The sequence below is a fragment of the Condylura cristata genome, unplaced genomic scaffold (assembly GCF_000260355.1).
Source record: "Condylura cristata isolate star-nosed mole 26May11 unplaced genomic scaffold, ConCri1.0 scaffold00033, whole genome shotgun sequence".
In the NCBI taxonomy this organism is placed as follows: domain Eukaryota; kingdom Metazoa; phylum Chordata; class Mammalia; order Eulipotyphla; family Talpidae; genus Condylura; species Condylura cristata.
This window is the reverse complement of record NW_004567134.1, coordinates 14,873,462-14,887,475: the sequence shown is the minus strand read 5'-3', so window position 1 is coordinate 14,887,475 and position 14,014 is coordinate 14,873,462. Positions and strand designations below refer to the sequence as shown.

General features: G+C 54.9%; 3 protein-coding genes across 3 annotated transcripts in view; 2 read left to right on the top strand and 1 right to left on the bottom strand.

The window, feature by feature from the left end:
• The window catches only part of TSEN2 (TSEN2 tRNA splicing endonuclease subunit), a 23,059-nt gene extending 19,474 nt beyond the window's left edge, over positions 1-3,585 (top strand). The window contains exons 9-11 of the mRNA XM_012732084.1: positions 385-523; positions 1,458-1,547; positions 2,306-3,585. Of these exons, the coding sequence (XP_012587538.1) occupies positions 385-523; positions 1,458-1,547; positions 2,306-2,365 (289 nt within the window). The 3' untranslated portion in view covers positions 2,366-3,585. The remainder of the gene's footprint in view (positions 1-384; positions 524-1,457; positions 1,548-2,305) is intronic.
• Positions 3,586-5,835: 2,250 nt separating this feature from the next.
• Positions 5,836-11,198, bottom strand: MKRN2OS (MKRN2 opposite strand). The gene is made up of 4 exons (XM_004692223.2): positions 10,520-11,198; positions 7,853-7,902; positions 7,021-7,183; positions 5,836-6,281 (listed from the first exon to the last, which is right to left on the bottom strand). Exons 1-4 carry the CDS (start codon positions 10,735-10,737, stop codon positions 6,041-6,043), a joined length of 672 nt encoding a protein of 223 aa, XP_004692280.1. The 5' UTR covers positions 10,738-11,198; the 3' UTR covers positions 5,836-6,040.
• Positions 11,199-13,439: 2,241 nt separating this feature from the next.
• Positions 13,440-14,014, top strand: part of MKRN2 (makorin ring finger protein 2) — an 18,009-nt gene continuing 17,434 nt past the window's right edge. The window contains exon 1 of the mRNA XM_004692366.2: positions 13,440-13,835. Coding sequence (XP_004692423.1) covers positions 13,810-13,835 — 26 coding nt within the window. The 5' untranslated portion in view covers positions 13,440-13,809. The remainder of the gene's footprint in view (positions 13,836-14,014) is intronic.

The window sequence follows — 14,014 nt, the reverse complement described above, 5'->3', positions numbered from 1 at the left end:
CTTCTAGACTCCACTTTCCTTTTTGGTCCCATGCAAGCAGTTACTCGTGTTCCCCTGGAGGCTGGGGGACACACACCGGCGCCCCCTGGCAGCCGCTGGACCCCCGTGGCTGAAAGCCGCTCTGGGTGGTGTCCCAGTGACAGCCCTTGCTTCTGTCTGCACCGTGGCATCCGGATCGCTGCGTGTATAGCCACTGCCCTGGGGAGCAGACGCTGGGGGAGCGTGTCAGTGCCTGTGTGCCCCTGCACGTGTGGGGGTCGGCCTGGAGCTTGGCCGGTGTGACCGTCTCCGTGCGCGTTTCCTCCGTGCTCTGACTGGGGCATGTAGGGCCAGGTGTCAGCCGTCTTGGGCACGTTCCTCAACAGGTCGGTGCTGTGCCTTCAGGCCTGAGCTCCCTTCCTGCCTTTGCAGTTACTCCGTCATTATCGAGATGGTCGACGAGCGCTTCGAAGGCTCCCTGCGCCGACCTTTCAGCTGGAAGTCGCTGGCTGCTCTGAGCAGAGTCTCGGTTAACGTCTCCAAGGTAACGAGGGAGCAGCCGAGCCCGCGTGTCCCTCCCGTGGTTGGATTGTTTTTATCATGTGGTAGAAACAGAAAGTCACTCATGGGAACTTGAGTGCTCTTGCCAGTGGAGCTCTGAGAGGGTGCTACAAGCTGTCTTCCCACCACCACCGGCTGCTGGACTTCAGGGACGACGCTGCCGAGTTGCCTGTGGCGACTGCGGCGGATGTGGGGGGCTCCCCCCTCCCCCCGGGCCCTGTGGGCATCACGCTCAGAGCTCACGCCCGACCACAGAGTCAGAACGTGGACACGTTCCTTTCTGATTAGCACGCCTCCTCACGAGGAGGAAGGGCGCTCTCAGCCACCACTCAGCGCTTCCCGCGGCGTCTCAGCCTGTTCCTGTCCTCGTCCTGCGGGGGTGTCGGGGCGCTGAGGGACCAGCCCGGGACCCTGCTGTTCACATGCAGCTCTGGGGCTCACCCAGAACTTCCTGGCACTTACCAAGATGGGAGGGAAATTCCACTTTACACCAGGGTGAGGACAGGAGCGTAGGGGTCTCTGTCGCTCTGTACTTTTCTGCCCTAAGAGAGACTGGGCCCACCCTACCCCGTTCCGCTGCTGCTGAGGCCAGGAGGGCCAGCAGGGCCAGAGGGCAGTGGCCTGGGCGGCAGCTACGTGGCTTTGACTTTCGCCCGGAAACGGTAGCTCTGCCCTGTGGAAATGGGGACCGGCGCTGTTGGTGCCGATGCCTGTTTCACGGGGCTCCAGGACCAACCCGGTGTGGTGAGGGCTGTGCTGGTGCCAGGTGGCTGCCTCTGCCCTCAGCAGCCAGCCCTTCGCCTAGCCGGGGGCCAGCGACGGCCCGGGAGGCGCAGCCCGGCGGGAGCAGTGGGCACGGCCCGTGCTTCCTGCCACACAGCTGCTTTGTGGGACTTGGGGACTGTCTTTCTCCGTAGGAACTTATGCTGTGCTATTTGATCAAGCCCTCCGCCATGACCGACAAAGACATGGAGTCCCCAGAATGTATGACGCGCATCCGAGTGCAGGTGGGTACACGCAGAGGCATATTCCTGCCGGCCAGAGGTGCTGTCCACGGGACGCTGGCCTCGGGACTCGCGGACCCAAGGACAGAAAAGGCGACATCTGCCTCAGTCGCCGGACGCACGTACCCGCTTGGCCTCGGGGGCTGCAGCCTCACTCGCTCTCCCCCAGCCCCTCTGCGGCGCCACATGGTTTCTGTAACTCGCAGTGCCGAGCAGCCCTGGGCCTGGCCAGGCAGGCCCTCTGGTGTCACTCCCAGAGACGCATGGTCACTGTTGCCCGGCCCCTCTGGGATGCCTGGCCTAATTCTGCATTGCCCTGAGTGTGTCCTGGCATCCGTCCCCCAGCGCCTGGCTTCTCCCGGTCTGCGCTCTGGCTCCCTCCCCTGGGCTGTCCCTCCTCCTTCGCCTGCCTGCCCATCCAGACCCGCTGGGGTGGGGGTCCCCTCCTCCCACCCCTCCAGGTTTGTCCTGCTTTTCCCCACTAGGTGAGGAAATAAAATGCTGGTGCAGATTGGAAGTACAGGCCCCTGCCAGCACCCGCTCCTGGGAAGCGCTAGTGGAATAGGGGAGGCCAGCGTGGCTCTTCAGGCCCAGGGTGTCCCCATGCGCCCCAGTGTATATGAGGTGGCCTGGCGCCCCCGTTCCCGCCAGAAGTTTCCAGTACCAGGGAAGTGAGTCGGTGGGCAGTGTCACTGAGAGGGCTCCGGCCGGCTTGCTCTGCTGTCGAGATTCGGCTGTCTTTCTGTTCGGATTGGTTACAGGAGGTGATTCTGAGCCGCTGGGTTTCTTCCCGAGAGAGGAGTGAGCAGGACGAACTTTAACCATCCACAGCAGATTTCCAAGGCCCCAGCAGGACTTTCTGAGCCTCCTATGGTAAAGCAAGTTCTGGGAGACGCGAGACGCCCTCTGATTGCCATCAGCCATTAGATTAAAAGCACTGAATAGTGTGGTGCTCACAGAACCTGCCGACGGTTCACGTTTAGAAGACAGAAGAACATGAGGTCCTCTCCCCGCCCAGCCACCTGCCCCTGCCCAGCCCTCACCCCCAGGCCCGGTGTGTCCTGTCTCTCCAGGGAGGAGGTGGGGACATGAGAGACCCAGCCCGCCAGGGACAAGCTGTCAGGCCTGATGTGGGTGCAGTGAGCAGGCCTGAATCTGCCCTCCCTGGAGCAGCTCCTGCTCAGGCCCCTCTTGTGGCCCGTGGCTCGTGGCCTGTGGCTCATGGCCCGTGGTCCATGGCCTATCTGTTCTTGGAAGGGGCGGAGAGCGGAGTTTGGGGTTGCAGGCCCCTCATCCCAGTAATATGTCTTGGCTCATCCCAGAACTTCAGCCACTGATTCAACACTTAGAAATCCGCTTACTGTCCTCCAGAAAGCACGTGAACGCAGCGACCTGGCTGGGCCAGGAGGCTCACTGCTGGGCTGCGTGGCACAGGACTGGACTGCCCTTTGCTTCCGTGGACATGTCACAGAGCGAAAATCTGCGGGGGAAGAGCACACGACATCTCATGAGAGCAGCTGACGTTTGCTACGACTCTGCAAGGCTCTGGTTGTGCTGTGTAATCTCAGCAGCCCATGGGCTCTCGGAGGGGTGCTGGGTGGAGGGCGGGGTGCCCAAGCCTCCCGGGGTGGGCACCAGACCCAGGTTTGCGTCCAGCTCACCCACTCATCGACAGTCCTAGCCTCGGTTTCCTTGTATAATGAAGTTGACGGTATCGACAGCCACATACACTGGAGTATAATCAGCCACAAGAAGGGGTGCCATGCCCACACGCTTCATCAAGATGGACCTCAAAAACATGATGACCCGGATCTCTGTCACGCTGTGTGATTCCAGCCCTCTCCCCGAAGAGGTAAATTGGGAAACACAGATGGGTGACGACCAGGGCCAGAGAGGAGCAGCTGCCAGGGGTACGGAGCTCCTTTTGGGGTGATAACGTGCTTGGAGTAACCACAGGTGGTGGTCTCATGACGCCGTGAATACGCCAAACGCTACAGAAATGTCCATTTTAAAGTAAACGGTTTGTATAATGTGACTCTCACCTCGGTTGTTAAGGTTTTTAAGTAAAAAGCAACTGGCTTAGGTGGTCGGTGCTTGGTGGGGGGCCATGCCAGCGCTCACATACCTCTGCGGGGGTGGGGGGTGGCAGCCAGTGCGGCAGTGATCAGGCCACGGCCCTGGGTGGCACTGCCACCTGCTGGCAGCCTGTGGGAGGTGCGGCTGCGGGTGCTGAGGTTGGGGAGGGTAGTGGTGGCCGCCAGCTGAGGTGGGAAAAAAAACAAAACGAGGCCCTCTTCTGCCAGTGTCGCTCCACATAGGAGAGCTGCCCCTAAAATGGGCACGAATGCAGAGTTCGAAGGTCAAGGGGGTACAGCCTGAGAGAGCAGACGCCCTTCTAACAGCGGTCCTGATTTTATCTGAACTATTTTGTGGGGGGTTGCTCACTGCCTTCCCATCTCGACTGCGTGAAAGCAGGGCCCCTTCCTGATGCCCCTTCCCCAGTGATGCGAAACACAGACCCGCTCCCACGCGGCCCGGCGACCCAGGCACTGAGAGCTCGGCCTCCCGCTCAGACTCAGGTTGGAAGCCTGGACTCGCCACCCTGGACTCTCAGTGTGGCATTTCCTCTGTCCCCCCTGTCGTCTGTAGGCCCTGCCTCCCGGGGTGTGCCCGAGGAGGACCCGGTGTGGGTCCTGCCTGAGACTCCCGGAGGCATCTCTGCTGCTGGTCATCGCGCGGAGATCTAGACCAGAGACGGGTCCAGGTGGGAGCCTTCAGAGGCGGGGGTGTCCCCCAGCCTCAGCACCCCCTGGATATGGCCACGCCCTCAGGGACGGGCACACACAGCTCTGCTTCAGATGGCATCGCGCCTTGTTCTTCTCAGAATTGCCTGAATTTGGACACGTCTGGTGACCTTTGCTAGTGGCCACCAGCACCTTGGCCCTGAGCACCAGGCTTGGCTTGGCGTCTGGAAGTCAGACATCATTTGGCACTGAGGTTGTGACTAGGCTCTGACGGCGTTGGGGCTCACGTTTGGTCAAAAACAAAAGCGAGTCTGGAAGCAGTTTCCAAAAAGGAGCTCAGAAGCGTTTGCTCACTGGTGACAGCTCGATGATGGCCTGGGCAGCGTGTTCTGGGCTTGGCAGAGCATACAGCCTGTAGCTGCTCGTCCCAGCCCCCGCGTCCTCCTGGGTGCCAGAGCAACAGTTCCTCCTGCGTCCTTCCGAATGCCGCACTGAGGGCAGGAGGGGGCGCTTTGCCCAGGTTAACCCAGCCCCTCAGCTCCCCTGCCAGGCATCAGGCCCGCTCGCGTCGACTCGGGGGTCCCATCCTGTCTGTGCACAGACCCCTAGGAGCCCGCTCAGGATGCCCGTCCCGGATGGTTCCTTTTCTTGTTGTGTTCGCCGTTTCTGACTTTGCAAAGGATGCCGGGTGTTTTGTAAACAAAAACACCGAGGTGAAGCAACGAACTCACGAGTCACATCCGCCTCTCCCGGCCGTGAGTCCCCACACTCCAGAGGGAGAACCTGTTCGCTCTCCGCCGTGTATAGGAAGTTTCATTGCGCTGTGTGCTCTGCCCACACGGTAGATGGCAAGTCCTGTTACTATTTTTTTTTTCATGGATAGTACTGCTTTAGTCATTGATTTTCAAAATAGTAAGTGGTTTCCAAAGTATAACTGCTCTATGTGCCGAAAAGAAACTAAGCTTCAAAATATACTGAGACACAGAATAATGTCAGCTCATAGAATAGTTATTTAGCCACCAGGAAGCCACTACTCTAATTCCTCTTGTTGGTTATTTTTTAAGATTTATTTATTTATGCATACAGGAGCTGGTGCACACAAGGCCAGAGGTGTGGGGGGTGAGACGATTCACCAGAGACAGAGTGGGGAGCAGGACAGACGGATGGACTGAAATCCTCTGCTGAGGGGAGCACTGGGGAGACAGGAGAGGGCTGCTGTGCCCTGTGGGCCACTCCTTGGCCGGGGATCGAACTCAGGCCATAGTGGCTGCCAACAGCTTCATAGTGCAGCTTTTTTTTTTTTTTTTTAAGATTTATTTATTTGTGCATACAGAACTGAGGTGCCGGCTAAAGGTGTGAAGGGTGAGAGGCATCACCAGAGACAGAGCGGGGAGCAGAACAGGCAGATCAACAGAAATACACTGCTGAGGGGAGCAGCGGGCCGGTCAGGAGAGGTCTGCCGCGACCTGTGGGCCACTCCCTGGCCGGGGATCGAACTCATGCTGCAGTAGCTTCGGAGAGCTTCATGATGCGCCACCAGGGAGGGCCCGTAGTGCTGCTCTTTAACCCGTTGTGCCACCCAGGAGATGCCCAGTGTGTCCCAGTTTAAAAGCTGAACCACGTGAAAGAACTGAGTTGGAGCACAGGCAATTTTGAAGACTCGGCAACTTTTACTGACTTCATGAATTCTTACACTAAGCAAGCACTCAGGGGAAGGGGACGGTGCCCCCAGCCCTGCCGCCGTCACCACCCTCAGCACGGAGCGCTGCCTTCAGGGCCGGCTGCCTCTGGGTCCGGGCCGGGGGTCACACAGAAGCCCCGCTCCTCCACCGCCCGGTACAGCGTGATGTACCTCGACGCCTGCCTCGTCCTGGGGACCACATATTTCTCCGTGAACTCGCTCTTGTCCAGCTGCCCCCAGCCCTCCATGGCGAGGATGCAGTTCATGAAGGTGAGGGTGTAACTGTAGCAGTTGTGCTGGTCTTCTTCATACCTGACAAAACCAGGAGCAAGAGGAGCAGGCTCAGCTCGGGAGCAGGCTGCAAAGCTGCCTGAGGGTGCCCGTCCCCTGCGGGTGGGCAGAGGCCGGCGGGGCCCGCGGGCTCTGCCACACTGCCCGAGTCCAGGTTGGCACGGACTCGCCCGTGTCAGAGGGGTGACTTAAATTCACGTAAACTAAACCCCAGTTAGGGGGAATTAATCCCACTGAGAATGTAGATTCTGCAGATGGAATTCCATGTCTCCGTCTGATGCTGTTTGCAGGGACGCATCGAAGCTTCACATCTACAAGTGCGAGGTCTTCTAAAGGGACGAGGGAACAAGGAATTGAGAAATGGATCGCCAGGTGGCTACAACTATGAAAAGGGAGGAGGGCTAAGTATATTTGCATTGGGAAATCATGTTTTTACTTAGTTTTTCAGGGAGTAAGGCGTATGCGGCACACGTTACTGAATGTCAGGTGTGTGATGCTCCCTGGCAAACAGCGAGGCGACTGAACTCTGAGCCTTTCCGCTCTTGGAACACTGAGCCTCTGTGGCGTAAGTCGGTTCCTCTCCAGAGGACCCAGGGTAGTTGGCTCCACCCCAGCTTAACTTTTCTCGCAGTACAGGCGCGCATCCCAGCACAGGTCAGCGGGAGGAGCAAGCCGCGTCACTCCTGCCGGGCGGGTAAGGGCAGGGAGCCCCTACCTGTGCGTCACTCCTGCCGGGCGGGTAAGGGCAGGGAGCCCCTACCTGTGCGGCAGCCAGGCCCCGGTGCCCGAGAAGTCTTCCAGGTACTTGTCCCACTGGTCCATCAGCCCGAACATGCCGGGCGGCAGCAGCGGGACACTGACGCTCTGCTCCCAGCCTGCCTCGTCCCGCTGCACGCCGAGCGCCGTGTAACTGTACACAACTCCTGCAGCAGAAGCAGAGCGGGGCAGGAGCCCCGGGGTGCACGTCAGCGAGGAGGGGCTCACCGCAGCCACCCACTCGTTCCGTAGCAGAAACCCAGCCGAGAGCAGGGGGCCCGCCCACGTTCTAGAATGTCCTTCCTCCAAGGTCAAGTTCAGGAAGCAACCAGCCGCCTGAGGGGTTTACGTGGGTCTTGCCTGGCACAGGGAGGGACGATGGTGACCCTGCCTCAGCAAAGCTTGGCGCAGTCACCCCCAGAAGTGGCTGTAACAGGTGCCCAGATAATTGTTCCCAAGTATCCGCACTGAAATCTGTATCTACAAAGGGGCCTGCCTCGTTTCCTTAAGGCAGCCATAACCGCCACGCAGGAGGGTCCATCACTCAGAGCTCCAGCCCAGCCCGTTTCTGCTCACTGCCATGAATTTTACGTGTGGGCCTGTGGCTGCAGCCTCCTCCCCCCAGGCTGTGTCCTGCCGTGTGAAGACCCCACAGTGGTGGGCGGCGTGTCCGGCAGGGGACAGAGGGCTGGACTCTGGCCCAGAGGTCGTGGGCAGCTCCCCCTCTGCAGCGGCTGCGTCTTGTCTTAAAAGCCCACAGAGCTCACAGGCCTGCGAAGCCCTGGGCTGAAGGAGCCTCCACTGCCCGCTGGCGCCCAGGCCTGGCCAGCACTCACCCGCTGTGCTGGCTATCCCCACGTGGAGGTCCGCCCTGCCGTCATACTCCCTGAAAGGAAACAGAGGTGTTCCTGACCCTGGCAGGGGGAGTCGGCCCTCCTGAGGAGGGAGCCCCAGGCCTGCACTCGGCTGCTGCCCCATCTGCCGGCGAGTACAGTCAAGGGCACGTGAGAGGTAGAAAAAGCTCCTCCACCCCCTCACTTGGATTCATTTGACCCCCAACACTAAAGGTCCTGAAGGCACTAGGCGCCGGCCCCACCAGAGCAAAAAGTCGGGGTAACATCAGGCTCCAGGGCAGAGGGGCCCCCAGAAGAGGGTGGAGAGCCACCTCGTAAAGGACACGAGCCCACGGGCTTCTGAATGCAGCTCCTGCCTTCTAAACGGAGTAGCCCGTTTGGGGCTGTGGCCTGTGGCCACACCCACACTGGCTGAAACCACCCTGAGGAGCTCGTGGGTCACCTGACAAGCCCACTCCCCACACGCTTGAGCCCCCGCCAGCAAGCCCAAGCCAACTCTCGGGCCCTGCGACTTCGGGCACGTCACTTTCTCCCGTGATCTGTTTCCCCATCGCAAAAGGGGCATTTCGTAAGCCTCCGAGCAAGCGGCTGGGCATTCAATGAAGGGGCGCAGCTGCACTGGACAGCAGGCTCCTCGTTAAAGCAGCGCCCTGGGCTTCCAGAAGCCCCTAACATGCTTGTTTGCCTAGACCAGGGCCACCTCCAGCCCTCCTGGTGCAGCCCCCGTGGGTATTTTGAGAGCCTCAGGGTTCCGAGGTTAAGAATGAAGCTGGAAGAAATGATGGCAGTGAGGGGCATCACCCAGCCGAGGTTCCCAAAGGCCCCTGCGCTCACTCTACACTTCGTGTCCTTCCTAATGCTGGGTAGGAATCTGCAGAGTTTGGTTACTTCCAAAGAAAAGTAACTTTCCATTTAACAGATCTTTAAGTGTTAGACAGGTCCTGTCGAGGGGAAGAACACATAGGAGGTTACAGATATTTCAGAAAAATAAACAGGATACCTTTAACGAGCAGCCTGGGTTTCTGTGGCCGCCACTGCCGTGGCCGCCACCATCGTGGCTGGTGTGCAGTGCAGCCTGCAATCACACAGCCTCGTGTGGCAGCCATGGGACCCCGGCCCGGTTAGATCGGAGCCTCAGCAGTCCTGCGGTCACTGCTGGTTCTCTCTTACGGAGTCGGTGGAATTAGCTTACTTGAGGGGTCGGACATTGGATGAGTGGGAAGGAAAGTGAGAGAAAGTCAGTGTTAGAAGGATGCAGGAGCCCTGCAGATCCTGCCCAGGGCAGCTTAGGGCAGAGGAGGAAGCAAAGCCCATGGCCTGTCTCATGACCACCTCACCCTCCTGCTGTGCCACAGGAGGCCACAGGAGGCCCGTGCTCATTAGGGGCACCCGAAAGCTCAGCGTGTCAAACCTCGTTCCATGTGGGCAGAGCGGGCTCCCAGTGACGTCACTAGTGTTTCCTATGAGTTTCTCACTAAGGATTTGTTGCGTGAACCAACGGTGGGGCTAATCAATTCTGAATCTTAACCACGTTTTTCAGAAGTTTCCAGAACCCAGCCAGTCAATGGCTCTGCATCAGCAGGGACAAGGGGCTCTCGCAAAACAGTTTGGGCTTCATGATTCTGACTGATGTGGAAATGGAGGTCCTGCCAGGCTGTGGGTCAAGTCCAAAGTAAACAGAAAGGCTGGCTAGGAGCGTGCTGGTACCACTGGGGTCTGGCGCCGGGTCTCTGAGCCTCAGCCCCTGCAAGGTGGGAGAGAAGATTCTCCTTTTACACAGGAGGGGCCTGAGCCTCAGAGCTGGCAGGAACCAGCGTCGGGAATGGGGGCAGCGTGGCCCAACCTGTGGCGAAATCTCTGCACCCCATCCTTCCTGAGACAGAGGCATGGGTGCAGCTTTTTAGCACTAATGGTCTGGCCAGCACACCTTTACGCACTTTGGGTCACTGAGTTGGTGACCGGAAGCAGCCAGTGGGCTCCACCCTCCCTAGCTGGGGCCGGTCCCCTGAGGCAGTGAGAGTGGGAGAGTGGATGGCGAGGCCTGAGGGCTGTGGGCCAACTCACCCCCGTGGCCATCGCAAGCCTGACACCCCAGGACCCACCGTAAACTCCACTGGGACACTAACCAGACACCACCTTTCTCGTGATTGCTGAGTCTTCGTCAGAGTCAGGTGGCATCTGCAGCTGCATGAAGCAGCTCTAGTCTTCAGTGTCCTTCACCTCCATGCAAAAAAAAAAAAAAAAACCACTATCAGGGACCCTTCGGCGGGCCCCAACTGGTACCTGTTTCCATGGAAATGACAAGCTAACTCACGGTAAAGGTGTCATTTCGACAAGCTCTGCTGCTGGGTCACTGTCCCAATTTAGCTCTTAGCACAAAAATCTATAGATGAAAAAAATCTCCAGGCTATTGATTTTCTTAAAATCGTAGCAGCAGGTTTGACCCTCACACATTCTTCAGATAGTGACATGTGCATCATGCCAGGAAAGCCCACGCACCATCCATTTTAAAACGCAAAGCTCTGCCTTAGAACTCACTGCTTCCCACCAAACCTCACACCACACAGTGCATCAGAAAAAGAAAGGTTTTAGTGAGTGAGACACGGAAAGATCGAGACAATTCAATCCAACACCCAGAAAGCACTGTACCTAAGAAACGTCCCGTGCGTGGGTCTGAGAAGAAAGGAACATTTTTCTTGGTGTCCGTTGGTGAACGGGCTGGAGATGCTGACAGGTGCCTCTGCCAGCCTCCACGAGCCCAGGTCCTGGTGGCAGAGGGGGCAGCGGCTGGGCATGCTGAAGCAGTAGATGGATTTCTTACAGTGGCTGAACTTGATCAAAGGCTTTCCGGCCTCTGTGAGCTGCATGGCTTCCCCCACGGCAACCCGGCTGTTTCCAGAGCCTTCCTTTTCCTCATTACACAGCGGCGAATGAACACCGCCCAGGTAACCTGATCATCAGTGAGGTCACCCTAACCGGCCCTTCAGGAGCCAAACCAGGCCGGGTTAACGGTTAACCAGGCTGCCCCATAACCTGGTTTCCTGAAGAGCTCGTGCACCTGGTGCCCACGTACCCATCTGCAAGCGTCTACACCTGTGCTTCTCACCCTGCGATCCCTGCTTTTCCTGAAGCCTTTCTCTCCCTTCCCGGCATCTCCCCAGGTGGCTCACGGTTCATGTTTCTGTCAGAGCTGTGTCATTTAATTAGTCATTAGCCTGTGAGCTTCTTGGAATTAGGGACAAGGATCTTGGATTGTTCACTATTAATATAAACCACAAGCTATCATGACTGAGTGACGCAAGTTACTGGCAGCTAAGAATATATTCATTCCATGATATAGAACAGGTTATATTGTTTTGGTTTTGAACATATGAATAAAATCCTTCCTCTTGATGTTTTAAATTGAATAGATAATGTTCTTTTGATGTTTTAAATTGTATAGATAATGTTGTTCTTTTAAAAGTAACCACGCAGTTAAAAAATAAGGATAGTGGTTATCCCAGGTAACCTTCAGGGTCACTGACGGTCCCAGCACATGAGGGGTTTCTGGGGTCTCGTGCTGTTCTTATCCATTAGCTGGACACTAATTTTAGAAGTTCTTAATTCATTAACTGGACACTGATGCCCATTTGTCAAAATTCATCAAGCTTTACTTTTGTAAAATTATTAGAAGATACATATATGTGTGTGTGTGTGTCTGTATGTATACAGACACACACACACACATATATATAAATCTTTAATTTTAAAATAATTTGAGCAAGTGAAAAAGGGAAATGCCCCCCAATTTCTCCATAACATTTTCCCACCTACCATGTTCTGCTCTCTGAGAAAGTAATTGTAAGGTAAGTGTGTATTCCCTCAGGTAGTATTTTCTCAGGTTGGTGAGGATTTCTTCAGGTATTGAGTACCTTCTCATGTTTTTTATTATTTTTTTTAAGCCTCTGTTACATTATATACTGTCATGAAATTTCTGGTTTTCTCTCATCTTGGAAACTTCCACAAGTTGGTAATGTTTCCTAACCTGCATGTAAATCACGACAGTCTGCTGAAAGGTAGAAGATGCACATTCAGGGCTACCGCATGAAAACGCCTCACAGAAGTCACTGTAACCAAACCTCCCTCATTCCTGTGTAGGCAGACGGGACACAGCTCAGGTGACAAGGACCTGGGATTGTTCATTATTACGATAAGTCACAAGGCTATCATGTGGTTGAATGACCTGAGTTACTGTCCCCTGGAAATATATTCATTTCATGATCCCAAGAGTTATCGTAAATCTTATGGAAAGGCCTGAGACATTCTGCCTCAGTGGGTATTTTTCAATACGCTAACAGTCTTATCTTAAATATGGGCATCTTCAATCTTTTTTACCTTGTTCTATTTTTTTTAATCTTATTGTAAAAACACAAACAGAAGACTAAACAAGCCCAATGCATAGCATAATGAATCTGGGGGTGTCCCCTCCTCTCCCCATTTGCTACAAAGAATAAGGAAGCATTGGTAATTGTGGCCTTTTGAGGAATCATTTCAATGTCAACCCCTGGAAACTAACCCTCCAGTCAAGACTTTCTTCAGCCATCTCAGAACCCCCTTCAGGATCCCATTCTATCAGAACCTCCTTCTTCCTCCAAAAGTCACCCCTACCCTCACTTTCCTTGTAATAACTCTTAATTTATGATTCGTAAGGGTGCAAAAATCACAAACATAATGAATAATTGGTAATTCTAATTGGTAGAAAGAATAATATTTCAGGCCAAGGGGGTCATATTGGTCATTCAAAGTTGATTTGATGTTTAAAAAAATCAATCTAATTCAACACACTAACTGAATAAAAATAATAATGGTCTTCTCAGTAGATGGGAGAAAAAGATTTGATCAAAATCAAGACATATCCATGATTTTTAAAAAAACTCGTAAGAAAACTTAGAAAGGGAAAGAAACTTCCATCATTCGTTAATGAATAAAATTTAAAACCCCGTGGCTGAAAATTAATTCGTGGAAAAATATTAAATACTTTCCCCTAATTCAGGAACAAGACATAATGCCCACTATTATTAATTATGTAGTGAAGAGACCAGACTTTACAAAAAGGCAGTAAAAAGGATGTAAAGATGAAAAATGAAGTAAAAGTATCTTTATTTGTTGATGGTACAATTGTGTGTGTAGAATGTCCAACAATCTACAAACAAGTCATTAGAATTAATCCATGAATTTAGCATGGAGCAAGCAACAATTAATAAATTCATAAAGCATTTTAAATAGCATTTTTTAAAACTTCCACTAGATATCTAGTAATATATCTAATAAAAGTCGTTAAAGACCTATACCCTGAAAACGACATATTTTCCTATACACAATATAATTTTCTGAGAAAATTTACAAAACGGGATTCCATATCTTGATTACTGGAAGACTCCATGTTTGTACAGCTAAGTAAAAGAACAACATGCATTTATATAGAAAAGGGATAGCGCTCACAGGTATGTTAGTGAATTATTTCATTTATACGAAGATCAAGAACATGCAGACTAAATTAATGTGATACCAGTGAGAATAAGCCCAGCATGGCCTGGGAGGAGGCATAAGGGACCATATGTAAAAGCTCATATATACATCTTGTGCACTTTCTACGGCCTGTTCTAGCTCAATTTTTAATTTTACTGTTTTTTGAACATGGGGATAGTGCGGGCAGGACCCTCCGCGGAGGCTTGGAGAAGCCGGACAGGGAGTACCGGCACACGCGGCCCGCCCGGCCTCTCCTCTGGGCGGAACCAATTGTGACGGCAGCGAGGTTTCCCACCGGCACTACAAAGCTGCAACACGGGAGGGGCGGTGTGCGCCTGCGTGACGCGGCTGCGCGCGATGTGCGGGGCCGAGGCCGTGGCGGCGGCGAGAGGCGGCGGCGGCGACGGCGACGGCCCTCCAGCGCCACCACCATGAGCACCAAACAGGTCACCTGCAGGTCAGTGCGCGACGCCGCGGGGTCCGAAACGCCACTCGGGCCCCTCCCGGGAGCTGGGGCCGTCCGTGCGGCCTCGTCTTGCGTCAGGGAAACTGAGGCAGGAGCGGGTTTGGGAAAGTTGCCCGGCGGCTCGCGGTGCGGCTTTCCGGGGCGAGCTGGCGCCGCGGCCCGCGCCGGGG

Coding starts and splice junctions, on each gene's coding strand:
- MKRN2OS (XM_004692223.2), bottom strand. CDS start 10,737: ATGCAGCTCACAGAGGCCGGAAAGCCTTTGATCAAGTTCAGCCACTGT. Junction 7,903..10,519: donor ACGCACGGGACGTTTCTTAG/GTACAGTGCTTT, acceptor GTTTCCTTTCAG/GGAGTATGACGGCAGGGCGG. Junction 6,282..7,020: donor GGGGCCTGGCTGCCGCACAG/GTAGGGGCTCCC, acceptor TGGTTTTGTCAG/GTATGAAGAAGACCAGCACA.